The following is a 27496-nucleotide window of genomic DNA, read 5'->3' on the forward strand; positions in this document are numbered from 1 at the left end:
ACTTCTAACTGCATGAGAAATATTTATTAAATGAATGACCAAGTGATTGTCTGAATGGATGGATGAGTTAATTAATGGTATTACATGCAAAATTCAGTGGGAAATTACTGTGCTAAGAAGCATAGGTGTTTGCTTTTTTCCAACCTCCACTGATGGGTACATGGAGAGATGAAGAGATTCATTCATTTGTCCATCCATTCTTTCTATAAAGATTTATTGAGTTCTTCCCATGTTTTGGGCCCTGAAGATGCAGTGGGAACAATATTAATGAGGCCCTTGCTTTAATGTCTGTAATGTATTTGGAAATAAATGGAGAGACTCTGAAGGTGGGAAACTCAGACCTTAAATAGTTAGCATCATCTGCAATTTGTCTGGAGGCACAAGATGACAAAGCAAAAATCCTAAAATTAGCTTCCTGCTCCTCTAATGGTACTGTTGCCACTGCTGTTTTTCTCCTCTGGATAGGATTAGTGGTGAGTAGAAAGATACCTGAGTGGAAAGACCTGCAGCCACCCTCCCACCTCCCTCATGGGCTCAAAAGCATTGTCTGACCATACATTGGCATCTTCATGGAGGCAGAGGTCAGGGCTTGTAAATAGGAGGGTCATTATAAGAATTTCACCAAGTCATGGATCAAAGAACATGTCATGCGTGCTTGCTAAGTTGCTTCAGTTGTGTCCGACTCTTTGCAACCCTTTGGGCTGTAGCCCGCCAGGCTCCTCTGTCCATGGGATTCTCCAGGCAAGAGTACCAGAGTGGGTTGCCATGCCCACCTCCAGGGGATCTTCTCGATCCAGGGATAGAACCCGCATCTCTTACGTCTCCTGCACTGGCAGGTGAGTTGTTTTACTATGAGCGCCACCTGGGGAGCCCAAAGAGCATATCATTGGACCATAAAGAATATTAGGAAACCACTAATTTCATGCAATAAGAAAGTCAGATAGTACTATGATGATATGCGGCAACTTTCTAATTAAAACAAATGATAAAACCAAAGCACATCCTCAGGGGCAAGCCATTGCTCTTGTTTAGATTTTCTTTTATTTTAGTCTTCAGCCAACATAAATTTTATTGATTTTTAATTAAATGGGAAAAAAAGGCTTGAATATAGTCTCACTGTGAAACATATAAACATTTACAAGAGCGCTTTCTTTAGCGCTTGCTTGGATCTTTTCTTTCCCTCCTAGTTAGCTCATTTTCTCCTAGCATTTTGTCTTCCTTTTTAAATTGCATTTACCCAAGACCATGACATTCAATGAAATATTCACATACTGAGTTGCATATCCAGATGTATAAATATTAAAAATGTATCTCAGTAGTATAACAAATATTGGCATGGCTGAGAGATTGTTCTCTTGCCTCAGAATCTGATTTTACTATTTGTTCTTGGTTTTAGGAATAGGCTGGATGTTCTTTCTTTACCAGTATTAGTTATAAGTGACCTAGAGATGGGGCTTCCCAGGTGGCTCACTGATCAAGAATCTGCCTGCCGATGCAGGAGATGCGGGTTCAGTCCCTGAGTCAGAAAGATCCCTTGGAGAAGGGCATGGCAACCCACTCTGGTATTCTTGCCTGGAAAATCCCATAGACAGAGAAGCCTGGCAAGCTACAGTTGACAGAGTCACAAAGAGTCAGATATGGCTGAGCAACTGAGTATGCATCCATGGCCTAGAGGTAGGCCATGCCTTCTGAGTCTCTCCATTTATTTCCAGCCTTACTATTACTGCACAGATCAGTAGCTTCCTGGAAGAGTGCTGGATAATGAAAGAAACATAAAACAATACCAGCACGCCTGTTCATCTTCCAGATTTAAGGCCTTGAAAGTGATCTGAACAGGCATGAAAGCAAAACTTTATTCTTCTTAGAGAAATCTTTATTTTTATAACCTTTCCCATAATAATACGGTAAGTCAGACTCATAGCTCTTGAGCTAAATGAGATGATATGAGCTATAGCTCCCCAGTGCCGTCTAATCTAATGCCCCTTTATACTGATGTGGCAGACTAGTACAATGGTTTGTTTATTCTTTCAGTCAGTGTTTCTTAAGCACTATCTATGTGCCTTGTTCCAGCGATAAAACTGTGAAACAAGCAGACATGGGTCTTGTCCTCCTGGCAGCTTACAACCTATATGAGATTCAGTTAAGTAAAGCCGCCTAACAAGATAGTTTGATGGGTGCTACGATGAGGGAAGTGAAGAACCTCTGTGACAGAAGAAATCAGGGGTAAATGGGATGTGAGATTTGAGCAGGGGATGCAGTCCAGGCAGAAAGAACAACAGGCGCATTGGACTAACTGAGAGTGTTATACACTGTAGCCTGCCTAAGTGTGAAGCATGGAGGGAGATGGCAGAAGATGGGACCGGAGGAGAAGTCAGCGGTCTGGCCGTAAAGGATCTCTAAGCAGAAGGTGTCAGGGTCACAGCTGCACTTTAGGAAGCGGCCCCTGTGGGCAGTTTGGGAAAGGGTTTGGGGAGGGAAGGCTGGAAACTAGGAGACTGGGGAGGATATAGTGACAGGTGCTGGTGGCACAAACTAGAAAGTGGTATGTAGTTACTGGAAAGTGGACTGAGTAGTGGATTCCTGGAATTTGATCGTCAGACACGTATGCTGGAATCTTCTGTGTTCCTGATCTCTTAAATTGTATCCAGCGACTTACTGATACACATTTGCGCTGGGCATTGGGACCAATTCGGCATGCCTACCAAGCACCCTCGGAATACCTGGACATTTGTGAACACCCAGTTCCCTTGCTCACAATATGGCATTCTATAAATGCGCTTGAATTTGGATGCACTCACAGCCAAAATGCGCTCTGCCTAAATATTTGCAGTAGCAAGTTCATTATTTCTTGAGGCAGTCTGGTCCAGAATTGAGATTCTAAATCTGCACACTTCTGAGTCACACTGAAAAAAATTCTACTCCCTCAGCCATCTCCTAGCTCTTCTTAGACATCTTTGCTTCTTATCTTACATCTTCCCGGATGTAGTGACATTTCATTGTTTGGCCTGGCTTTCCAGATTCCTTTCTGTCCTGATCATCTCCCCCAGCCCATGGACTTGGTTTGTTAGGATCCTAGATGACAGCTGGCCAGTGAATCGGCCTTTAAGAATGTGTAACTCACCCTTAGACTTTGAGCACCAGTGTTGTAGTCTGAGGTTAATTGCTAACTCAGCTCTTTAGTCTGTTAAATGAAACTAACAGGGAGTATGGCTCCCATCACAAACCAGGTTTTAACTAATTTACCGTGATTTAACTAGTAAGTTAGTTAGTAAAAATAAACTCATAGAAATGTAAATTACAATTGAAATTATGTTTAGACTGGGGAGAGGAAAGATAATAAAGGTGATGGCCCAAGCAAATTTCTTTATCTGGTATCATGTTTATCTAAGTTTAATGAACATTGCTTTCACTATGAAGTATTTCCTTTTTAAGATATTCATGTTTGGACAGCATGCTACAGAGCAAACATTTCTCTATGTGAAAACTGGATGACAGATTAAAAAACCCGTAGGTCATCTCAGGTCCTTCTTAATAGAAAGTTCCACAGTGGATGCCGGTTCTGTCATCAGCATTCTCCATGTCAGTGAAGCCATCCCTTTATTTACCTGCCCAGAAGCTTCAGATTGCTTCTTTGCTTTGTCTTTCTTTTAGCAATTCTGAGAAAATCCCTGCCACTCAATTCCTTTGTTGGAAAATGCAAATTCAGTACAGTGTGTAAAGGCTGCACTAAGGGTGCGCAGTACACAAAGCGAAGACACCGAGTTATCTGTCCTGGCTGTCAAGGACACCAACCAACGGAGGGTCTCAGGTCCCTGCCAAATGGTGGGAAGAGATGTCGGTGCGAGCAAACGGCACAGCAAAGGTCATGGTGTTTGGCCCGCCTTCTCTTAGAATGTGTGCACATTCTTGAGTGTGCAATTTAAGTGTGATCTTAAAACCTTTACATTTATACTATTGTTAGTTCTTGGCTATAAGGCAGGGGAACAATAGTATGAATTATAAAAGCTGGTTTGTTTTTTACTTTGAAATGGAGAAAAATTTGAGGTTGTGACTTTACGCTCTTAGTTCAGTTCAGTAGCTCAGTCATGTCCGACTCTTTGCCACCCCATGGACTGCAGCACACTAGGCCTCCCTGTCCATCACCAACTCCCGGAGTTTACCCAAATTCATGTCCATTGAATCGGTGATGCCATCCAACCATCTCATCCTCTGTCGTCTCCTTCTCCTCCTGTCCTCAATCTTTCCCAGCATCAGGGTCTTTTCAAATGAGTCAGCTCTTTGCATGATATGGCTGAAGTATTAGAGTTTCAGCTTCAGCATCAGTCCTTCCAATGAACACCCAGGACTGATCTCCTTTAGGATGGACTGGTTGGATCTCCTCGCAGTCCAAGGGACTCTCAAGAGTCTTCTCCAACACCACAGTTCAAAAGCATCAATTTTTCAGCACTCAGCTTTCTTTATAGTCCAACTCTCACATCCATACATGACTCCTGGAAAAACCATAGCCTTGACTAGACAGACTTTTGTTGGCAAAGTAATGTCTCTGCTTTTGAATATGCTATCTAGGTTGGTCATAACTTTCCTTCCAAGGAGTAAGTGTCTTTTAATTTCATGGCTGCAGTCACCATCTGCAGTGATTTTGGAGCCCAGAAAAATAAAGTCAGCTACTGTGTCCACTGTTTCCCCATCTATTTGCCATGAAGTGATGGGACCAGATGCCATGATCTTCGTTTTCTGAATGTTGAGTTTTAAACCAACTTTTTCACTCTCCTCTTTCACTTTCATCAAGAGGCTCTTTAGTTCTTCACTTTCTGCCATAAGGGTGGTGTCATCTGCATATCTGAGGTTATTGATGTTTCTCCTGGCAATATTGATTCCAGCTTGTGCTTCTTCCAGCCCAGCGTTTCTCATGATGTACTCTGCATAGAAGTTAAATAAGCAGGGTGACAATATACAGCCTTGACGTACTCCTTTTCCTATTTGGAACCAGTCTGTTGTTCCATGTCCAGTTCTAACTGTTGCTTCCTGACCTGCATATAGGTTTCTCAAGAGGCAGGTTAGGTGGTCTGGTATTCCCATCTCTTTCAGAATTTTCCACAGTTTATTGTGATCCACACAGTCAAAGGCTTTGGCATAGTCAAGAAAGCAGAAATAGATGTTTTTCTGGAACTCTCTTGCTTTTTCAATGATCCAGCGGATGTTGGCAGTTTGATCTCTGATTCCTCTGCCTTTTCTAAAACCAGCTTGAACATCAGGAAGTTCACGGTTCACGTATTGCTGAAGTCTGGCTTGCAGAATTTTGAGCATTACTTTACTAGTGTGTGAGATGCGTGCAACAGTGCAGTAGTTTGAGCATTCTTTGGCATTTCCTTACTTTGGGATTGAAATGAACACTGACCTTTTCTAGTCCTGTGGCCACTGCTGAGTTTTCCAAATTTTCTGACATATTGAGTGCAGCACTTTCACAGCACCATCTTTTAGGATTTGAAATAGCTCAACTGGCATTCCATCACCTCTTTGCAGTGATGCTCCTTAAGGCCCACTTGACTTCACATTCCATCATGATTATCTGGGTCATGAAGATCTTTTCTGTACAGTTCTTCTGTGTATTCTTGCTTCTTAGTGTGATCCTAAAAGGACTTGACTTCGGTGTCATCCTCTGGTTGTTACTGAGTCATGTTACTTCACTGCTGTGTCTCAGTTTCATCATCTGTAAAATGAGAACAGTAATAATGAGGTAATAACAGTGGTAATGGCAATAATACCTACCTCATATCTTTTTGTGAGGAGTCAATGAAATAGCATGTCATTTGTCTAGCTATTTGCATCTCCTGTTTTAAAGCCATAGGATAATCTAAAAATCAGTTTGCATTCCCAGAACTCAGCATTGGGAAGTCAGCATGTCTGAAATCAAAAGAGTCCTGAGCTAGTTGGGAGTCACAGTTTAGTTCCGGGACCAGTATTGGCCTGCTCTGTGGCCTTAGACAGGTCTTTACTTATTTTTTTTCTGGTGGTGGGGACATGCCACCTGTCATGTGGGATCTTAGTTACCCAACCAGGGATCAAGCCTGAGCCCTGTGCAGTGAAAATTCCCAAGTCTTAACCAATGAACCACCAGGGAAGTCCCTGGGCAAGTCATTTTCATAGTCATCTTGAAATGGAGCTTATCACAGCTACTGTCCACTTCACATGTTTGATTAATTCATTCATGTTACAGATATTTGGTAAATGCCTACTATGGGCCAGGCACTGTGAACGCAGTGGCAGATAAGATGAACTAGATAAAGTGCTCCCTGTTTACAATAGCTAGGACATGGAAACAGCCTAGGTGTCCTTCAGCAGATGGATAAAGAGGTTGTGGTACATATACACAATGGAATATTACTCAGCCATAGAAAGGAATGCATTTGAGTAGTTCTAGTGAGGTGGATGAGCCTAGAGCCTGTTAGACAAAGTGAGGTACGTCAGAAAAAGAAAAACAAATATCGTATATTGATGCATGTATGTGGAATCTAGAAAAATGGTAAGGATGAACCTCTTTGCAGGGCAGGAACAGAGATGCAGACATGGAAAAGAGACCTGTGGATACAGCGGGGGGGGGGGGGGGGGCGGAGAGGCTGGGATGAACTGAGAGAACAGCGTTGAACACATACATTACCATATGTAAAGCAGCTAGCTAGTGGGAATTTGCTGTATGACACAGAGAGCTCAAACCCAGTGCCCTCTGACTACCTAGAGGGGTGGGATGGGGAGAGGTAGGAGGGAGGCTCAAGAAGGAGGGGCATATGTATACTTATGGGTGATTCACATTGTGGTATGGCAGAAAATTTTTAAAATTAATTTTAAAAGTTTTTAGGAACATAACGTGCTCCCTGTATGATTCATACATCCTCCTGGGGAAAAAAGAGAAAAGAGAAGGAGTAACAGAGTAATTGGGGTGTGGTGAGCTGGGTTGCAGGCCTGTGTGTGCTCAGTCGTGTCTGACTCTTTGAGACTCATGGACTCTAGCCCGCCAGTCTCCTCTCTGTTCATGAAATTCTCCAGGCAAGAATACTAGAGCGGGTTGCCATTTTCCATTTTCTTCAGGGGATCCTCCCAACCCAGAGATCAAACCTGGGTCTCCTGCATTGTAGGTGGATTCTTTACCATCTGAGCCATCAGGGAAGCTGTGGGGATGCTATTTCAGACAGCGGGCAGAAAAGCCCTCTCTGGTTGAGCTGAGAATTCCATACAGTGTTGGAATCATGGATTCTCTCCAGAAATTCATATAGATTGATGAGTGTGGCAGGAATGAGGAACAAGCTGGTCTCCACCCTCCAGCAATGGAGGAGATGGGGTCCTGAACAAGGGGGTGGGGGAGGAGTTGGCGGCAGGCATTGAGACTACAGGAGGATAAAGAAGAGGTGCATAACCCAGCCGCAGAGGGTCCAGAAAGGCCTTTCGAGAGTGACACTTAAACTGAGTCCTGAAGACAAGTGGGCTAACCAGATAGAGGAATGGGGTAGGGAGCGTTCCAGAAAATAGCCATAGACCAGGGAGAGTATGAAAACATTTGGGTGAAGAGTGTATGGGTGATAAATATTGTTTTATTTCTTAAAGTTTGATGATGTGATATCAGAGGTCATGACTCAGAAGGTGATAAAGAACAGTAAGTGAAAACTTAGTATTGATAATCCAACACTAAATTTGGGGGGGCTCTAAAATCACTGTACATGGTGACTGCAGCCATGAAATTAAAAGACACTTACTCCTTGGAAGGAAAGTTATGACCAACCTAGACAGCATATTAAAAAGCAGAGACATTACTTTGCCAACAAAGATCTGTCTAGTCAAGGCTATGGTTTTTCCAGGAGTCATGTGTGGATGTGAGAGTTGGACTATAAAGAAAGCTAAGTGCTGAAGAATTGATGCTTTTAAACTGTGGTGTTGGAGAAGACTCTCGAGAGTCCCTTGGACTGCGAGGAGATCCAACCAGTCCATCCTAAAGGAGATCAGTCCTGGGTGTTCATTGGAAGGACTGATGTTGAAGCTGAAACTCCAACACTTTGGCCATCTGATGCGAAAAACTGACTCATCTGAAAAGACCCTGATGCTGGGAAAGATTGAGGCCAGGAGGAGAAGGGGAGACCAGAGGATGAGATGGTTGGATGGCATCACCGACTCAATGGACATGAGTTTGAGTGAGCTCCGGGAGCTGGTGATGGACAGGGTGGCCTGGCGTGCTGCAGTCCATGGGGGTCACAAAGAGTCAGATACAACTGAGTGACCGATCTGAACTGAGTCCAGAATTTGTATAATCCCTATCCAGCATGGCTTCCCTGGTGGCTTAGATGGTAAGGCGTCTGCCTGCAATGCGGGAGGCCCGGGTTCAGATCCTTGGGTGGGGAAGGTCTCCTGGAGAAGGCAATGGCAATCCACTCCAGCACTCTTGCCTGGAAAATCCCATGGACGGAGGAGCCTGATAGGCTACAGTCCATGGGGTCGCAAAGAATCGGACACGACTGAGCGACTTCACTCACTTCACTATACAGTATAGCAAGTGTACGTGTCTAACACTGCCAAACATCAGGGTTTTCAAGGCTACGTTACTTTATGATTTGTGGATCCATTTTAATTTTTTAAAACATACTTTATGCCAAACCTTTTCCATTTTGAATTTCAAATTAATAGAAAGAGACAGGAGTTATCTACTTTCTGTTTTCAGAGCCTGTCACACAACCAGACCGCCTTACTTTGGAGAAGGAGATCGGGTTGATTATCATTTTATCTCTCAAGAAGTTTTTGATGAAATGCAAAACATGGTAAGAATGCTCTTTATGTGTAATGCACAAGAAATACATGGTCTCTGGTAGAAGTATTAGGAAAGCATGATAAAAAAGAGAACAATTACATGGATGTGTTCTCATTGAGTTGTGTTTTTAATACCTTTGATATATCATCATTCACACATTGCTTTATGATCTTGGAGAAAATACTGTAAATTTCCAATGAAACCGAATAAAGAGATATTTTAAGAAAATGGAAGAAAGAACACCGTGAAAAATTCTTGAGATCTGTGTTTGTCAGGTGCTGCTATTTATGATCAGATTTTACTCAAGATAAATGACTCCCATGGAACTGATGTTACGCAGCTAACTTATGAATTGAGCACTTCCAGGGAGTTGGCATGTTCTGTCCACAGACCATTCCCTCTGTTTGCTGTCGTTGGTGCTTTCTAATTGTTGTGACCCTACACACAACTACAGGCAGTTGGTCTGCCCTGGACGCATACACAGCCTTAACCTTCCCCTGAAACATCACTGTGTGAGAAGTCCTCAGTCCCAGAGAGCCGGCAGGCAGGTCACTAACACAGTTGGAAGCCCTCGACATTAGATCAGAGAAGATTCTTCATTTCTTTGAGGTCTGTGGCTTTCCTGGATGAGGGTCACTACCCTGCTCTGGTCCCTTTCATAGAAGCTCTGGGCAGTTTTATTCAATTTAAGGCTTTACCCCCCCTGAAACCCTGATCATCTAGTCATCGGTAGTAATTCACAACAACCTTGTCTCTGAGTTCATTTCCTTAAAAATAATTTATTTGTTCTTTCTTGGCCCTTTGCATCAAAGGGAATCCTCACAACCCTAGTGTGTTTTATCTGTCAAAGGTATATTGCTTATGTCAATACATTATCCATCCATGACTTCAGTTAAAGAGTATCTCATATCTTCATCACTACTGATAAATCTGTAAGCCTTTTTATTCTCTTTTCAGGCATGGGCCTTAATTTTGTTTATCTTATCATCACTTCTTTCTATCACTAAATTAATCCTAATTTTTTTTTTTCCCACCCCTGAAGCCTAGTGAAGGACAGGATTAAGGACTAACCTCTGTTTCTGCTTTTGAAAGATTACCATCCAACCAGTGATGCTCTTACTGGCAGAGGCTCCCTCCTCTCTGCCCCCTGCTCCTTCGTCTGTCCTTTCTCTGTCCCATCCTCAGATAACAGACCTGAGCTTACACCTCAGTGCAGGCAATTGTGGAGCATGGAAGCATAGACTCTGCAGTTACTCTGAGTTTAATTGTGAACGACCAGCTTTATACATGGTACATATTTTCTCTTGCATTCACAGAGAAGCCAAGTGAGAAAGCCCTGTGGTCCCTCGGCCATTTTCTCTCTAATCTTTTCAGAAGAACATCGTGGAAATTCTTTATGATTTTCTCTCCTAGGGCTATATTTTAGAAGTTCGGTTTAATGTACCAAGGGTACACTGAGACTTTCTATTTCTAAAAGCCATAATAGAAATCTGAGGAGTTATCTTGATTAGTAAGAAGCATTCTCTTAGGACTCTTTGGGTTGAAAGACAACGAGTTCCCCGCACTGCTGTTAATTTCTTGTGGTGGAGTCTGGGGCATTTTCTCTTGATTTAGTTCCACTGATCTCAGTGCCCCGCGGGCTCCCCTGATGTTTCAGACCTTACCTTGTCTGTAATCAAGTAAGTCCAGCAGTCCCTAGTCTGAGGGATCACCATACGTCTGTGCTGTATTTAGTCTTCCAGTTTTACTTGTACGGGAAAAGCGCTCACTTTTACTGCCTGGGCTACCATGCATGACTTCACTGTGATATCATCATCTTTAACTTGAATTTTGTAGTTAAGATCTTTTCTTTAAAGGGAGCTTGAGGCTGTTTCGTGAAGAGAGACAAACCTAGAGAGGAGAAACTCATGACACCTTGTCAGCTGCACCAGTCACACCCACACACTCAGCCTCTGCACACAGAACCCCTCTACGGAACACTCCCCAGCCAGCCTGTCCCCTTCCAAGTCACAGTCCCCCTTAACAGACAGCCCTGGCACACCCCACCCCTGCACACCTGCTGTGGACAGTCACGCTTCCCCACTCTGATGGGTACATGTAGACGAGCACACACTTCAATATACATTCCACACCCCCCAAAACACAGATCATCTCTCCGTGTGCCCGCAGACATGTGAACCCTTCTTAAGGCCACACACACAGTCACTCACCTGCAGAGCCTCTTCTTCGCTGGTGGAAATAAGACCACAGATCTGGAGGTGTCTGAGATAAGATTATTGCTATGCATGAAGAAATCCACAGGCCAGAAGCCATGCCAGGAGTATACCTCTCCAGAAGCTGGGGGACCACTCATCTCAACTCTTAACAGATCAGTTGAACAAGGCTTGCTTTATGTACACAAGTACAATGCAAGATTTCTCCCAACCCTACCTTCTTCCAAAAAATGTCTTTTGCATCCACTGGTGTGCCCTTGTACACACAAGTAAGCAAACTCATAGTATACATCTGGAAAGTGATTCAAATATATGCTATAAAAAAACAGGATGAGTCACAATAAACAAGATAAAATAAGTCATGCCTGACAAGAGATTCAGATGTCTGTTTATCTGTGTATATATAGATAGATAGATAGATAGATAGATATTAAAAGGAAAGGAGTCATCGTGTTTCTTGCAAAGAACACAGAATGACACTGAGTGGGTAAAGTATTAAGGATATTTATTGTTGAGTCTTTAACTTGTAGAATATATAACATAAATTCCATTTGATTATGGGGGGCTATGGATTTTTCTCATTGCCCACACCAGACACATGCCCCAGAGACCCATCCTACATGAGGGACACCCTATGTTTCATGGCCTTCCAACACCACCCCCCGACAGGTAGCTCTCCCCCAAACCCCACGGATCTCCAGAACTTCCAGGCCAGGAGGCACAGGGTAGCGTCAGAGACCCCCAGACTGCTACTGTTTGTAACGATGGTGCTGGCTGTTGCTGGGCTTCGGTGGATGGGGCTCAGCCTTAGGTGTTTTCACTTCATTGTTTGTTTCAAAATCATGTATCAAAAGAGTCCTAGCGGCTAAGGATGTCCCCATTTTCCTTCCTTCTGTTGTCATCAGCCTCCACCTTGTGGTTTAGTAAATATCATATCATCAAAGGAAAAGTCAAGACAATTTTGAGAGATGTTTCTAGTTCTTTTTTCTTTCTTTCTTTTTTTTCTTTCTTTCTTTTTTACACATGACTACAGTTTCAGGAGGAGCTTCCAGAATATAACAAGAAGGCAGTATTTACACCTCAAATATCTAGAGGGCACACAACAATGCTACTGAATACATTTGGGGAAGTTCCAGTAAAAAGCTGTGTTTATGAGGAAAAGCAAGAGGGGTCTGTTTTTTATAGCTTATCTCAGAATGCAAAGGTTTGAGGATGTGGCTGTAATTCACAGCCTTCAGGCTTATCTGGGAGTGCAAGGCCTTTGGGAATGAAAGGTTTTGGGGGAGAGCTGGTGCGCTAGGAGAGCCAAAATGGCTGAGGCACAAAGTGAACTATTAGTTTTGCTTTCTCCTTAATGAAGGTTTATAGCACACATTTGGCAGGAAGTGGGTCAGTGGGCAAAATGATCTGTCTACCATAAGCTTCATTGCCTTCACTCTGCTCTAACATTTGGTCAGCAGATTATCTCCAAAAGCCTTTTCTTTTTTTTGCCAGCCAGGAATTCTGAATGAATTTCTCCATCACAGTTTGATATTAAGTTTCTTAAACCCATTGTCATCCTTATATAATCGCTAATATTTTTAAGTTTTATGGAGTCATATAGAAAGAAGACATCAAGTCATTTAATTTATATTAAATTCCATGATGGCAGCTGTTATTGGAAAGTCTTTTTACTTCTTCCCTCACAGGGGAAATTCATTCTAACCTATAATTACGGTAATCACAAGTACGGATTAAGTAGGGACACCATAGAAGGTATCGCAAGAGATGGTTTAGCAAGCTGTGTTCATATGGAAATAGAAGTAAGTACTTGCCATTCAATCAATTTCTTTTCAGTGTGTAAAACTGTGTATGTATTTGGGACTGGGGAGGAGGCTATGGTGTGCAGGAAGCACACTTCTGGGCCTGAAAGGAATGCATACAAAAGGTGAGATTTGGGGGACATCCCTGGTGGTCCAGGGTTTGAGACTCCATGCTCCCACTGCAGGAGGCTCGGATCCGATCCCTGCTCAGGGAGCTAAAATTCTGCCTGCCACATAGCGAGGCCAAAAAGTTAAAAAGTAATAATAATGTAAAATTTAAAAATTCTAATTAGCTTAACTTCACTTCAGTCACTCAGTCGTGTCCGACTCTTTGCAACCCCATGAATCGCAGCATGCCAGGCATCCCTGTCCATCACCAACTCCCGGAGTTTACCCAAACTCACGTCCATCGAGTCCGTGATGCCATCCAGCCATCTCATCCTCTGTCTTCCCCTTTTCCTGCCCTCAATCTTTCCCAGCATCAGGGTCTTTTCAAATGAGTCAGCTCTCCACATCAGGTGGCCAAAGTATTGGAGCTGCAGCTTCAAAATCATTCCTACCAATGAACACCCAGAACTGATCTCCTTTAGGATGGACTGGTTGGATCTCCTTGCAGTCCAAGGGACTCTCAAGAGTCTTCTCCAACACCACAGTTCAAAAGCATCAATTCTTTGGCGCTCAGCTTTATTTACAGTCCAACTCTCACATCCATACATGACCACAGGAAAAACCATAGCCTTGACTAGATGGACTTTGATGGACAAACTAATGTCTCTTGCTTTTTAATATGCTGTCTAGGTTGGTCATAACTTTTCTTCCAAGGAGTAAGTGTCTTTTAATTTCATGGCTGCAGTCACCATCTGCAGTGATTTTGGAGCCCAGAAAAATAAAGTCAGCCACTGTGTCCACTGTTTCCCCATCTATTTGCCATGAAGTGATGGGACCAGATGCCATGATCTTCGTTTTCTGAATGTTGAGCTTTAAGCCAACTTTTTCACTCTCCTCTTTCACTTTCATCAAGAGTCTCTTTAGTTCTTCTTCACTTTCTGCCAAAAGGGTGGTGTCATCTGCATATCTGAAGTTATTGATATTTCTCCTGGCAATCTTGATTCCAGCTTGTGCTTCTTCCAGCCCAGCGTTTCTCATGATGTACTCTGCATAGAAGTTAAATAAGCAGGGTGACAATATACAGCCTTGACGTACTCCTTTTCCTATTTGGAACCAGTCTGTTGTTCCATGTCCAGTTCTAACTGTTGCTTCCTGACCTGCATATAGGTTTCTCAAGAGGCAGGTTAGGTGGTCTGGTATTCCCATCTCTTTCAGAATTTTCCACAGTTTATTGTGATCCACACAGTCAAAGGCTTTGGCATAGTCAAGAAAGCAGAAATAGATGTTTTTCTGGAACTCTCTTGCTTTTTCGATGATCCAGCAGATGTACACATTTGTTTTTAAAACTTATGTAGCTATATTAAATATTTGAGATCTTCAAATACAGTTGATTTTTTTTTCAGTTACCTTCTCTGAACAGTGTAACATTTTTTTAGTCAGAAAGAAAAAAAGTGATTAAAGGACCCCGTTACACCAAACACACAGAAAACAAAATCTAGTGTCAGATTTTCTGTTACTGTTGATTACCTCTCCCTTAAACCTTTTCCTCTCTGACTTGGAAGAGCAGGAGACTGTGATCCCTTTTTGGTCTTTTGTGTTGGTCTAGTCCCCACAAGGGCTTCCCTGGTGGCTCAGACTATAAAGGAATCCACCTGCAATGCAGGAGGCCTGGGTTTAATCCCTGGGTCTGGAAGATCCCCTGGAGAAGGGAATGACAACCTGGTCCTATGTTCCTGGAGAAGCCCCTGGACAGAGGAGCCTGGTGGGCTACCATTCAGGAGATAAGTGTTGCCTCGCTTCAGTGAAAGTGCTCAAGTTTCTTCCAGCTCATTAATTTTCCTAACTTTAAAGCCCTGCAGTTCTTAAGGTTTACTTTGTTTCTATGCTAATTAGCCAGAGCAACAACAACAACTAAGACCTTTCCCAGAAAATGTCTTCCTTGAACAAGGCAGACACAAAAAGCATGCATCTTTGAGTGCAGACACTCCCCAGCTCCAGTGTCCACCTTTTTCCAGTTCAGTGGTTCTGAGTTCTGGCTCCTGCTTTACTTTTTTCCTTCCTGAGAGCTTCCTCCTACTCATTTCCAGGAAGTTGAGTCTATAAACCAGGCTTTATTCCTGGTTCTTCCCACCCAGCTAAATCCTTTTTCCAAACTCTCCTTGTCATTGACCCTTTTAGGCATTTTTTTTTTTTTAAGAGTCTCTATTTCTTCCCCTTGAATTTTTAAAAACAAAGATTTTGAACACCGAGTTAAACTGCTGATGGTTGGATTGACATGGAAGGAACTTCAGAGTCCATTTGAAAGAACTTCCATTTCACAGAGGAGTTGGCACAGAGTCACAGTAGCCGGCAAGCTGCAGTCCTGACCCAGGCCCCTGGTTCCTCAGAGCACGGCTGCCTGCCACTGCTTCCCTGCTTTGTGTGGGCTCCCGGTTATCAGGGCATCAGGAGCCCGGCCTTCCCATGCTCTGGCTACAGGCTGTGAGATGTAATAGGAACCAGCCAACCACCAGGCTGCTGGTTTAGGAACAGGAAGGGACCAAACTGATGACAAAAGGGAAACAGAGGACCCGTTCTCTCTGGTAAGATCTCTGTCTCCTGCAGCTGCAAGGATGCCTTTTGAAAAGTAGAATTGAAATTGCTTTTCAGTTATAAATATGCAATGTCCTGTGAGCATACCTATTTGTCTCTAGCAATTTTCTTTCTTTTTTTTTTTTTTTGCTCTTTCTCTTTTCTTTTTTTTTTTTTTTTAAATTTATTTATTTATTTATTTATTTTAAATTTTAAAATCTTTAATTCTTACATGCGTTCCCAAACATGAACCCCCCTCCCACCTCCCTCCCCACAACATCTCTCTGGGTCATCCCCATGCACCAGCCCCAAGCATGCTGCACCCTGCGTCAGACATAGACTGGCGATTCAATTCTTACATGATAGTATACATGTTTCAATGCCATTCTCCCAAATCATCCCACCCTCTCCCTCTCCCTCTGAGTCCAAAAGTCTGTTATACACATCTGTGTCTTTTTTCCTGTCTTGCATACAGGGTCGTCATTGCCATCTTCCTAAATTCCATATATATGTGTTAGTATACTGTATTGGTGTTTTTCTTTCTGGCTTACTTCACTCTGTATAATTGGCTCCAGTTTCATCCATCTCATCAGAACTGATTCAAATGAATTCTTTTTAACGGCTGAGTAATACTCCATTGTGTATATGTACCACAGCTTTCTTATCCATTCATCTGCTGATGGACATCTAGGTTGTTTCCATGTCCTGGCTATTATAAACAGTGCTGCGATGAACATTGGGGTACATGTGTCTCTTTCAGTTCTGGTTTCCTTGGTGTGTATGCCCAGAAGTGGGATTGCTGGGTCATAAGGTAGTTCTATTTGCAATTTTGCAATTTTCTTTTTTAACAAATATGTTCCTTAGAACAGTTAAAGGATAACCAAGTAGGATGAATTCTCATTTCTCTAATGATAACATAATATTTGATACACAAAGAGAAGTAATCCAATCCTGAGGTATTTGTAGGAAAATAATAGCTAATTATACAGAGTAAACAAATTCTTCAGTACAACACTACTGATTAAACCTATGTTGTCACATATTTCCTAAATGATTTCTAAACTGTGTCTCTTTCTAATTTATTATCTTTTCTTTAAATACATAGGGTGTAAGAAGTTTAAAACATTCCTATTTTGAGCCTCGATATATCCTGGTGGTACCCATGGACAAGCAAAAATATGAAGGCTACTTGAGGAGAAAAGGATTATTCAGTCGTGTAGAGATTGAATTTGCTGTCTCCAGAGTGGACCTTTATATTAAAATTAATCAGAAATATCCAGGGTACTTTGATGCAGTAATCAACGCAGGTTGGTAACTTTCAGCAAAGTTTTATTTTTGAAGTATAAGATCATTGGGGAAAAACCTGCTCCAAAGTATGTTCTTACTATTGACTGAAGGCAGTTTCTCATGGTTGTAGGACTGAGGCTCCTGACTGCCGGCTGGCTGGCTGCCAAGGGTGACCCTCAGTTTTTAGAGACTGATCTCAGTCCTGTGCATGTGGGCCCCTCCACTTTCAGGGCAGCAACAGCCTATTACGTTCCTCCTCATGCTTTGAGTGTCCTGTCTGTCTCCAAACAGAAAACCTCCTTTTATGGGGAATCATATGATTGGATTAGGCCCACCTGGGTAATCTCCTTTTTGATTAGCCCAAACTCATAAATAACCCTAATTATTTATTAGGATAATAAATTATTTATTAGGATATTTTACTAGGATATTTATTATTAGGATAGTAAATGATTTATTAGGATCTTGATAAATAACCCTAATTATGTTTGCAAAAGTCCCTTATGCCATAAAACCTAACATAACCACAGGAGTCATAGCTCCTCAGACTCACAGATTCTGGCCCACACTCAATGTATGCGTGTGTGATTAAGCAAGGGTGAAGTGTCACTGGGTCTTAGAATTCTGCCTACCGCGATATTCATGCAATGAGATCTAGCTAAACGATTATTGCCACAGATTGGCTCTGTTTTGATATACGTCTTGCTAAAGTGAATTCTCTCCTCTGCTTCAGATGATCTGGATGTTGCCTACCAAAAGCTCAGTAAGCTCATTAGAGAATACCTTGGATTTTCTGAGGCGACTGCCATGAGTTTGGCTCCAACCACAGGTACGGTCCTGTCCCTTTTGTGCCAGAACTTAGTTTGCGTTGAAAGGAAAACAAATCTATGGGCTGTTATTTGAGGACTCATCAACCAGGCTAATGCTAGTTTTTTTTTTTTTTTTTAAAGAAACAAATTTGTCTGTATATTTGGCTGTGCCAGATCTTATGTGTGGCACGTGGGATCTTTAGTTGTGGCATGCAAACTCTTGGTTGTCACACGTGGGATCCGGTTCGCCGACCAGTGATCAAGCCTGGGCCCCCTGCCTTGGGAGCACAGAGTCTTAGACACTGGACCACCAGGGAAGTCCTCTAAAGCTGGTTCTTACTCTTTAATCCCTGTCCTTCTTCTGGTGTTACTGTCCCCACAAACAAATTGTGTGAAACAGCCCCTCTGGATGTGTCCCTCTGTTTTCCAAGGTGACCATAATGGATCTCAGAGGACTGTCCTTCACGGATGTGCTGGGCAGTTCCTTGCAGGCTGGTACTAGTTAGATGTGGGTCAGTCCCATGGCTCAGAACTCAGCCTTCTGGAAGCTTGGCTCCTTAGGGGCTGGGGTGGTGTTCTGCCTGACAGCATTGTTCAATCCAAGAGATTCTTTCCCTCTTTGTTTGCACTGCTCTAGTCCTCAAAATGCGGCCCTTCAGAGTATAATGGAAGAGGATGTGAGAGTGGTCCTGGTCCAGCTGCCCCCGGGACAGGCTGCTTAGCTGTTCTGAACTTCAGTTTGCCCTCTTGTTAGATGGAGTTAATCCTCCCCACTTGCCTCATGAATCATGCGCAGCAAATAAAATGGGATATGTGGGTGCCTCTCCTTGGAACCTAGAAATTCTAAAGCCCTAACTTAGAATTTCAGTACATGAGTATTTTGAGATGTCTTTAACAGTTTTCCTCCAAGTCCACCTCGCACTATTAGGATGGCTACCATGAAAAGAAAAAAAAAAAAACAAAAACAAAAACAAAAAATAGAAAGTTTGCTGGCAAGGATGTGGAGAAATTAGAAATGTAAAATGGTGGAGCTGCTACAGAAAACAGTATGGTGGTTCCTCAGAAAAATTAAAATTAGAAACACCATCTGATCCAGTGATTCCACTGCTGGGTATATACCTGAAAGAACTGAAAGCAGGGACTTGCACAGATGTCTGTGCATGTTCACAGCCGCATTATTCACAATAGCCAAAAAGTGGAGGTGACCCAAGCATTCATTGGTGGATGAATGCATAAACAATATACAGTTTGTACATGCAACAGAATATGATTCAGCCTAAAAAGGAAGGAAATTCTGACACTTGCTACAGTGTGGATAAACCTTGAGGACCTTCTGTTAAGTTAAATAAGCCAGCCACAAAAACACATATACTGCATGATTCCAATTATATGAGGTACCCAGGCTAGACAAATCATAGAGACAGAAAGAAGGAGAGTGGTTGCCAGGGGCTGGAAGAGAGAGAGGAATGGAGTGTTGTTTAACGGTGTCAGAGTTTCAGTTTCGCAAGATGGAAAGAGTTCTGGGGATCGGCTGGAGAATGGTGTGAGTGTGCTTAATGCTATTGGACCACCCGTTTAAAAATGGTGAAGATGGCTAATTTTAGGTTACATGTATTTTACTATCAGCATCATCATCATCAAAGAATGCCCTCATGAAAGAAGTTCTTCGATGAACTGACCTGCATTCGCGCTTATGAATGCTCAGGCGGTCTGTCGTGTGGTTTGGCCTTTGTGACCCTGCCCAGTAGGATCTTGCTGGCTGGGTTGCGTCCTGACCAGCCAGCAGCAGGTCAGGTCACGGTTTTTGCCAAAGTTCAAACTAACTGTGTTGTTTTGCAACTCTACACGCTTTCTTGAGGGGAGGTGCCCTTGGAATCCTGGAATGAGATTGGTTTGAAAATGGTGGCACCCAACATATAATGACCAGCGTTTTCCTCCCAGGTGTGTCTCATAGGAGATGAGTGGTAGAAAATACCAGAAGAAAGTGCACGCTGAGAAAATGGGCACCCCTGGAGGAGGAAAGATTTCACTCAGTCTGTGGAGGGGCACATCCAATGAGGGGTGGGCAGTGTCCACCCTGCCTGGCCACCGCCTCTGTGTCAGGCTCTGTTCTTTAGAAAGCTTTGCCTATCCAGTTGTACAGTGTTATCTCATGAGGCTTCCATGGAAGCTCCATGTATGTTTCTCTTGAGGAAATATGGCTCCCTTTGCTTTAAATCTTTGCTAGCCAGCCCAGCAACCTCTGATGTTTAATTTGGTCCCCTGCGTGGACATGTCCCTATGGGGCTGTCCCCTAGGTGAGAGCACCCTGCCCCATCCCTGCACCAGGCCCATCTCCCGTTGTAAATTAATAAGTTGGTGTTTCTGGCTTTTAAATCAGCCTCTCGTGGGTTGGGAGAACCATGAGTCAGTCCCCTGAGCCTGAGCAGTTCGAGCAACTGAGACATAGCAGCGCCAAGGGCACCTCTAAACTGTGACTGCTGAGCAGAACTTAGCACCCCAGACGATGGGATGTGGCCACCCCCAGCAACCCCCACCCCGACCCCCACCAACACAGCTTATCTTCTCTGCAGCCATCAGGAACACTGACTGTTGATTGCAGTGTGCCATTTGGCAAATTAATAGGCCAGATAATGTGTGCATAAGGAAATAGACTTCTGTTTTAAACGGTTTTATGAAACTTCATTTATTTGGACTAATTAGGTTAGACCTGTCTGATTTAATGAAAAGTATGACTTATGGAATTTGTAAAAGTGTTCTTACTCTCAGATACATTTAATACCTGAAATTGGGCCATCCAGTTATTGACTAATAGAGTCCCAGCTTTTAATATTAGATGGGAGGGTTTGTACTCACTATATCAAATCATTGGCCTTGATAGAACCCAGTTTTTCTGACAGGCTTACTATTTGGAAACTGATATATTTTCTTTAAAAGCCAAACACTCTATTTGATTTATGCAGTTCATCTGTGGAAGAAGGTACTTTTTTCAGCTGATGGTTTAAGGGTAAATTTGCACATAAAGTGATTTTGTGGAGGCCAGATATTATTCAAGTATTTAAAAATTCTAATTAACATAGTCCTCATTAAGAAGCTTATACATTGTCTCTAGTGGCCCGAGAGTAGAGCCAGCGGCCCCTCTGAGTCTCCAGGTGGTGAGTCACGCGCCAGGGAGCGTGGAGCAGATGGTAACAGGTTCCCGGCGGGAGAGCAAGGCCTAGCCGTAATCACCTTGAGGTGACCCTTGTGACTCCCTGAGAAAGGTCCAGAGCCTCAGAAGGGTCACTGCCAGAGGCCTGGCTGGCTCACAGTTCTCGGCCTCCCTTCTGAGCTGGGTCAGTCTGAGTTAAAGTTCTGTGGTTTAGGTATGTCTATATAAAGACTTTCATTACTTTCATGCATGTAAATGGGATCCTGAAAAGCAAAACTCCATAATTTTAGTGTGGTGGGATCACGTTCATGTATAATTGAGCTGTCAAAGGTAAGAAATTGAAATTAAAAATATTTAAGATTCTATGATGCCAGTTTTGCCTTAGCAATTAAAAAATTGGACTGGAAAGAGGAAATCTCAGTTTTGCATTCAAACTTTCACCAATAATCATTCATTTGATTAGAACTCCCATTTCTAAGAAGCAAAAAAAAAAAAAAAACGATATATAATATTCTGGAACATGTTAAAATATGTTCTTCCAGAGCTGAGGTTTTCCACAATGGGCCTAAACTGTCCATCTGTACGGTCAGCTTCACTGCAGACAAAAATCTGATGGCCAATGGTGTTTTCATAGAAGCAGTGATCCTGTGTCAATGCAGACAGAAAACGATTGCCACACATTTGGATTGCTAATACATAGCTGTATCTTTAGGAATTTCATGTTGCTAGTTTGTACTTGAGAATGCAATTTTTAATTCTACACTTAATGATGAGAGTGGGATGAAGTGAAGAAAGTAAGTCCACTGTTTATCAGTTCTGAGTGTAGCAGCCCATCAGCCTGGACCCACAAGTGCAAACCTTCACTGGAGGAGAGACTAATTAAATTTTCATTTAATACATGTAAATATAAAATGATAACTTTGGGCACAGAGTAATTGTAAACCCTCAAGTTTTTTAGTTGTTTCGTCTCTCCGTCGTGTCCAACTCTTCCTGACCCCATAGACTGCAGCACACCAGCCTTCCCTGTCCTTTGCTATTCCTGGAGTTTGCTCAAACGCATGTCCATTGAGTCGATGATGCCATCCTATATCAATTAAGGTACAGAATTGCCTTCCTCCCCCCAACAACAGTGCAGGTAATATTCATTTCTAAACCAAGATGGTTAAAAAAAAAACCCTGAGTAAACAGTATAATGTCTATAAAATAAAGGAAAACTCACTATATTCACAACCCAGTATATGTGATGTCTTTTCTCTCCATTTGTCTCTTTACAAGTGATTTCTGGAATTGTCAGTACTTCCAGTAAAGCTTTTAAAAAGCTGATCCAACCACCACCCTAAGTTCTCACTACAGAGGTCATAAAACAACATTTTATTTGAAAATCATTATTCAGAATTCTGACTAATGATAGAGAAAAATGATGGCAATGATGAGTCTAGCAAGGAGAAAACTGAGCAATTTACTAGTCCATAAAGTGGTGCCTTTATCTCTAATGAGGGGCCTGGTATCATTTGCCAAGTTACATGAATGGTTAAGTTATGAAAGTGGGGCAGAAAAATCCTTGTGTATCTGATTATTGGAAACCAGGGGGGCTCAAAGAACTTTCAGCATTGGATTTCACCATTCTTAGAATTTTCTATATTTTAAAATACTTTTTATTGTGGTTTAAAAAACAACATGAAATTTGCCATTTTAACCATTTTAAGTGTACTCCTTAAAGGTATTATTTATATTCACAATGTTGCAAACCATAACTACTACCTATTTTAAGTATTTTTCATCACCCCAAACAGAAACTCTATACCTGTTCAACAATAACCAACACCCCACCCCTAGGCCCTGGCAACCTCTAATCTCCTTCCTGTCTCTACGAACCTGCCTGTTCTAGATGGTTTTTTTACTGTTCTTTTATTTTAACCTTGTTTCTTGACTAAATTCATATTTTAATTTATAACCATTATAAACTAGGATGTTAAGAACGATGAACAGGGCAGCCCCCCAGAAAACCCATCACATGGCAAAATTTTCCTTGTTCCCCCTCTCCTTCCTGTCCCCGGTTACCTCTCACTTGACTGGACGCACGGGGTGCGCACCAGACTAGGAGGTTCAGAGAGAACCAGGAGTGGTCGAATGCCTCCTGCACTGTGGGAGGAGAGGGGCTGGTGGCCAGGAGCCCAGCTGGCTCCTGGAGGTGGGCCACTCTGGGCCCCCCTCAGAGGTCTGATTTGGTTTGGCCTCTGAGTAGCCAGTCTCCCTCAAGGTCAGCTGAGGCTGGTTTCTTGAAGGCTGTTCCAGACTGGTGTGCCGCCTCTGACCACTAACCTTTCAGAGCCGTGTCCTAAGGGCTGGGTTACAGTGATCCATGGGCCGCCAGAATACACCAGGGGTTCTATCCTGAACGAGTGCCTGCTGAGGTGATTGTGTCCAGGAGACCGGACTCGCGTGTGCTGTCACGCAGGTGACTGAAGAAGGCAACCCCCTCTGCAACATCGGCACAGATGTTGGCCTCTGAGAGTCACTTTTGAAGCCAGGGTGGATCTGGAGGGAAGAGGTTGCCCTGGGCAGGTGGGGGGTGGAGTGGGGATGGGTAGCAGCTTGGACGGTGGAGCCTCAGGTGCAACGTCCCTGAGCCATGGCGTCTTGTGAGATCCCACTGAACCCTTTCTTTCCTCCTTCCATTCATCACTCACTTACTGAGTGCCTGCTGAGCTTCTGCACCTTGCTAGGTACTCCTTACAGAGCTCACAATTTCTATGTGGGACAAGGAAACAGGCCACTGAACAAGGAAACCGATCGGACTTGGTCTGGCTTAGCTGCCCATCCTCTAGTTTCTACTGTGAAAGCAGCATTGACCTCTAAGCTGGTGAAATGAAAAGGTCATTCATTTAGAAAATATTCTGGCCCCTTCTCAGACCTGAATATAAATCGGTTCTGTGAAGAAGCCTCTTCATGTTTATTCATAAAAGTTTATGCTTTCATTGGACTAAAAATTACTTTGCATGCTCAGTCGTTTCGGTCGTGTCCGACTCTTTGCGACCCCACGGACTGTCGCTCTCCAGGCTCCTCTATCCATGGGATTCTCCAGGCAAGAGTGCTGGAGTGAGCTGCCATTTCCTCCTTCAGGGGATCTTCCCAACCCATGAATCGAACTCACGTCTCTTATGTCTCCTGCATTAGCAGGCAGGTTCTTTACCACTAGCACCACATGAGAAGCCCCAAAATTGCCCTGATTCCATCAAATAAGATAATTCTACGCACTTAGTATACCAAGGAGAAAGGATTGTTAAATACTTCTATATGTGTAATTTTATTCTTTTTCAAGGTCCTATGTGCATCAACAAAAAAAGGAAAGATATTTTTGGTTATTAATTTCTAAAGTTACATTGTTGCATTTGTTAAGATGTTTTTTAGCTAACTTCTCTTTATGTTAAAGCAGGAGCTCGCTCTAGCAAGAAGACTGCCTCTGGGGTGCCCGCACACCTGGTTCCATCCCCAAGGCGCTTGGCGAAACTGCAAGCGGATGGCCAGGTAACAGAGCATCTCTCTGGAATGCAGATCCCCACAAAGGTCCCTGAAAATCAGAGCCTGGCTCCCTCCCAGAACCAGGAGCTGACTCAGGAGGGAGCAGCCCCTCAAAAGGGGCTTTCTCCTGAGAGCCAGGTCAGCGCTGAGCCTCCTGCAGAGCCAAGCCCATCAGTGCCTGGTCTTCTCCAGAAGGTCCAAGACTTATCCCCAGCCCAGATGGAAGGCGATGCTCAACAATCAGCTCTTTCTTCAAAAACAGCAACCACAAATCCACCTGAGAATGAGGCCCAGACATCCGAGGTGAAAGCCCGTGAAGAGGGGCAGCCTGCCACCACCCCTTCCCAAGGGCCTCTTCAGCATCCTGACCCACCACCAGCCCAGGGCCCTCAGCTGGATCAGGATGAAGAATCAGGCGAGGCCAGGGTAACCCCCAGCAGCCCTCCCTGCTCTGAACTTCCACAAGGATCTGACCCTGCATCCTTCAGCCTCCAGGGAATCCAGGAGGGGGAAACCAGGTCAGCCAGCCTGCAAGCCAGCAGTTCCCATCATGATCCTCCCAGAGATCCCTCCAGCCCTGACGAGGTTAGGCCTGGACCACCTCCGGGAGGCTCTCAACAACCTCCCGAGGAGGGCGTCCCCAAAGCGGAAGTTGCCCGGGTCGACACTCCTTACCCAGAAATGCCACATCCCCAGGACTCAACAGATACCCCACAGACCCAGGACAGGGGGGAACCTGTGACTCTGCCTCCCAGAAGCCGGCTGGCTCCCACTAGGCTGCCCCAGCCCCGGGTCCTCGCTCCGTTCCAGAGTCGGAGGCCCACGCCCAAACTCCTGTCACCCAGCAGGGAGGAGGCCCTCGGAACAGCCTCAGATCAAACTGTGACTCCCTCTTCCAGGCCCCAGGTAGCTCAGGACGAAGACCCCAGTAAACTTCCTCTCATCAGCTCCCCCCATTCCAAACAGCCACCCAACCCCAGCCCCCATCAGGGCCCCGGCCACCAGCAAGTCCAGGAAGAGGAAGTCCAGGAGGTGAAACTCCCTCTTATCAGTCCTCTGGTGCAAGAGCCATTAGCTGCCCCCCACCCACCCCAGGAAGGGGAGACCCACTTAATCAAGCTCCCCCGAATTTCCACTCCTTTCTCAGAACAGCTGCCTCAGAACATGGATCCTTCTGATTCGAGGTCTGCCAAGGAAAGGCAGACTCCCAAGGCAGCCCACTCCTCCAGCAAGATTTCAGATATGCATGCCTCACCCCAAAACCACAAGCCAGGACAGCCCACAGGAGCTAGGAAAAAAAAACTTCCTGGCCACAGAGAGACAGCTAAAGGGCCCACACACCTGAAAAGGATGCCACCTGGAGGTCACCACACAGCATTGCAGCCAGAATCCCAGAGGAAGCCAACCCCCCTCAAGGCTCCCAGCCACCCCAACCCCAGCCCTCCCCGGAGCCCTCAAGGGAATCGGAGAGGAAAAGTCCAGACACCAGACATTCCTGAACCACCCGACACTGAACCAGTGCCTAAAGATGCCCAGGTCCAGGAAGAGCAAAGGGGAAACGTACATCATTCCAGGAAAAAGGTCCATGCCAACCTCCCTGCAGATGACCTGGTTCAGAAGGGAGCCAGGTCGAAGAAAGGACCGGCTTTGAAAAGAAAGGACCGGCTTTGAAAAGAAAGGATTCTGGAGGATTATCTCAAGAAAATGCAGCTACCCTCAGCGGTGATCAAGCAACTCCAGAAGGTCAACCCCCTCATAGGAGACACCCCCCGAGTGAGGAGGTCTCGGTGGAGTCAGCATTGGAGGGCTCTGCTGCCCATGAGCATCCGAGGAGAAAAAAAGAGGATCGTAGAAGGGGTAGGTCTCAGACGGGAGAGACTTCTTCAGATCCCCCAGAGCAGGACGGCATGTCCCCTGTCCAGCAGCCTGTCAAAGACATGCAAGCCGAGCAGGGAGCCAGCCAGACTGGGCCAAGCTCTGTCCAGAGGGACTGTGCTTCCAGGCAGCACGCCAAAGAGAGAGGCACCTGGAAACACAGGGGAGCCCTGGGGAACACCAGCCCGACTGTGCCCCAGAATCGGGCATCTTCAGGGGAGCAGGGCAACCGGAAGGGGAGGCTTCGAGCTCAGGGCAGTCAGAGCACCAAGATGTGAGCCATCCCGGGGCCACCAGGTCATCGACATCCGTGCCCCCAAAGGCGGGGAAAGCTACGGTCAGGGCGGAAGAGCAGCTCTATGGTGGTGGTGTATGCTAGCAAGTGGTTCCCCTGCTGCAGCAGAGAGAGCAGGTCTGAAAGGCTGGTATCAGCAAAGATGCTTTGTGTCCAGACTTAACGCGAATTCCAGCGTAATTGTAGGCTCCGTCTGAAGCAACGCCTTATAGTCACTAAGTTTTCTTTTGCTGTTCTTTAGTCGCTCAGTCATATCCAACTCTTTGCGACCCCATGGACCATAGCATTCCAGGCTCCCCTGTCCTTCACCATCTCCCAGAGTTTGCTCAGATTCGTGTCCATTGAGTCAATGATGCCATCCAACCATCTCATCTTCTGTCACTCCCTATCCTCTTGCCCTCAATCTTTACCAGCTTCAGGGTCTTTTCAAATGAGTTGGCTCTTTGCATCAGGTGGCCAATGTATTGGAGCTTCAGTATCAGTCCTTCAATGAATATTCAGGCTTGATTTCCTTTAGCATTGACTGGTTTGATCTCTTTGCAGCCCAAATGACTCTCAAGAGTCCTCTCCAGCACCACAATTTGAAAGCATCAATTCTTCGATGCTCAGACTTCTTTATTAGGAAAATTCATTTCTAGATTAGCAAATTCTCTTACACTTCTTGCATTATCAAGGGTTCAAAAGCCAAAAGAACCCTGAGAAAGGAATCCTTTGTAGTTTCTTGGTCTCTCCCACAAACATTCCAATCCCACAGTTAATTTGTGTGAAGAGGACAGGTTTTTTACATCCATGACAAGTGATCGAGTGCTTCAGATTTCTATTAGTATGTACTGCCTGAAACTGACTTTGTTTGAAATGAACACCTTCTTTCTCTCTTTGAACCAGAACCGCATGTAAATTAGCCCATGCCTTCATTATGCCTAACCAGCTGGCTAAAAGAATTAGGAGGGAGAAAACTGAGGCAAATCGGTTTTTTGTTTATCTGTTCATACCATCAGGATTCTTTTGCTGGCAAGTGTCAGGAATCCAACCTGAGCCAGTTTACACAAATCTATTGGAAGGGAGGGGAATA

The 27496-nt window shown here is 44.3% G+C and overlaps 1 protein-coding gene across 1 annotated transcript in view; it reads left to right on the forward strand.

Annotated features, from left to right (window-relative positions):
- The window catches only part of LRGUK (leucine rich repeats and guanylate kinase domain containing), a 103463-nt gene that overhangs the window by 49599 nt on the left and 26368 nt on the right, over positions 1-27496 (forward strand). The window contains exons 12-15 of the mRNA XM_069586987.1: positions 8705-8801; positions 12693-12806; positions 16591-16792; positions 17506-17601. Coding sequence (XP_069443088.1) covers positions 8705-8801; positions 12693-12806; positions 16591-16792; positions 17506-17601 — 509 coding nt within the window. The remainder of the gene's footprint in view (positions 1-8704; positions 8802-12692; positions 12807-16590; positions 16793-17505; positions 17602-27496) is intronic.

The sequence above is a fragment of the Ovis canadensis genome, chromosome 4 (genome assembly GCF_042477335.2).
Source record: "Ovis canadensis isolate MfBH-ARS-UI-01 breed Bighorn chromosome 4, ARS-UI_OviCan_v2, whole genome shotgun sequence".
Taxonomy (NCBI): Eukaryota; Metazoa; Chordata; class Mammalia; order Artiodactyla; family Bovidae; genus Ovis; species Ovis canadensis.